The sequence below is a fragment of the Antrostomus carolinensis genome, unplaced genomic scaffold, assembly GCF_000700745.2.
Source record: "Antrostomus carolinensis isolate BGI_N321 unplaced genomic scaffold, ASM70074v2 scaffold26376, whole genome shotgun sequence".
NCBI lineage: Eukaryota > Metazoa > Chordata > Aves > Caprimulgiformes > Caprimulgidae > Antrostomus > Antrostomus carolinensis.
This window is the reverse complement of record NW_010320181.1, coordinates 1-247: the sequence shown is the minus strand read 5'-3', so window position 1 is coordinate 247 and position 247 is coordinate 1. Positions and strand designations below refer to the sequence as shown.

The following is a 247-nucleotide window of genomic DNA, read 5'->3' as shown; positions in this document are numbered from 1 at the left end:
CGCCCCCTGCTCTGTCGCCTGTACTAACCCCCCCGTGTGTCTGCAGCAGGAGGAGGGGCAGGAACCACAGCCTGAGGTAAAGGAGGCAGAGGAGGATGCTGCCGTGTTTTCCCCTGTGTCGGTATGTCCTGCAGTGTCTTCCTCAATCTGAACAGCAATGACAGATGCTGCTGCACTGTTAGGGGTGCTTTGGCCAGCCAAATTCTGCTCTAATTGCTGCTGCCTGATCCATCAGGTCCATGATGAC

At 56.7% G+C, this 247-nt stretch overlaps 1 protein-coding gene across 1 annotated transcript in view; it reads left to right on the top strand.

The window, feature by feature from the left end:
- CTNND1 (catenin delta 1) overlaps positions 1-151 on the top strand; it is a 13,955-nt gene extending 13,804 nt beyond the window's left edge. Inside the window, exon 19 of the mRNA XM_010169530.2 lies at positions 47-151. Within this exon, the coding sequence (XP_010167832.2) occupies positions 47-151 (105 nt within the window). The remainder of the gene's footprint in view (positions 1-46) is intronic.
- Positions 152-247: the final 96 nt, after the last annotated feature.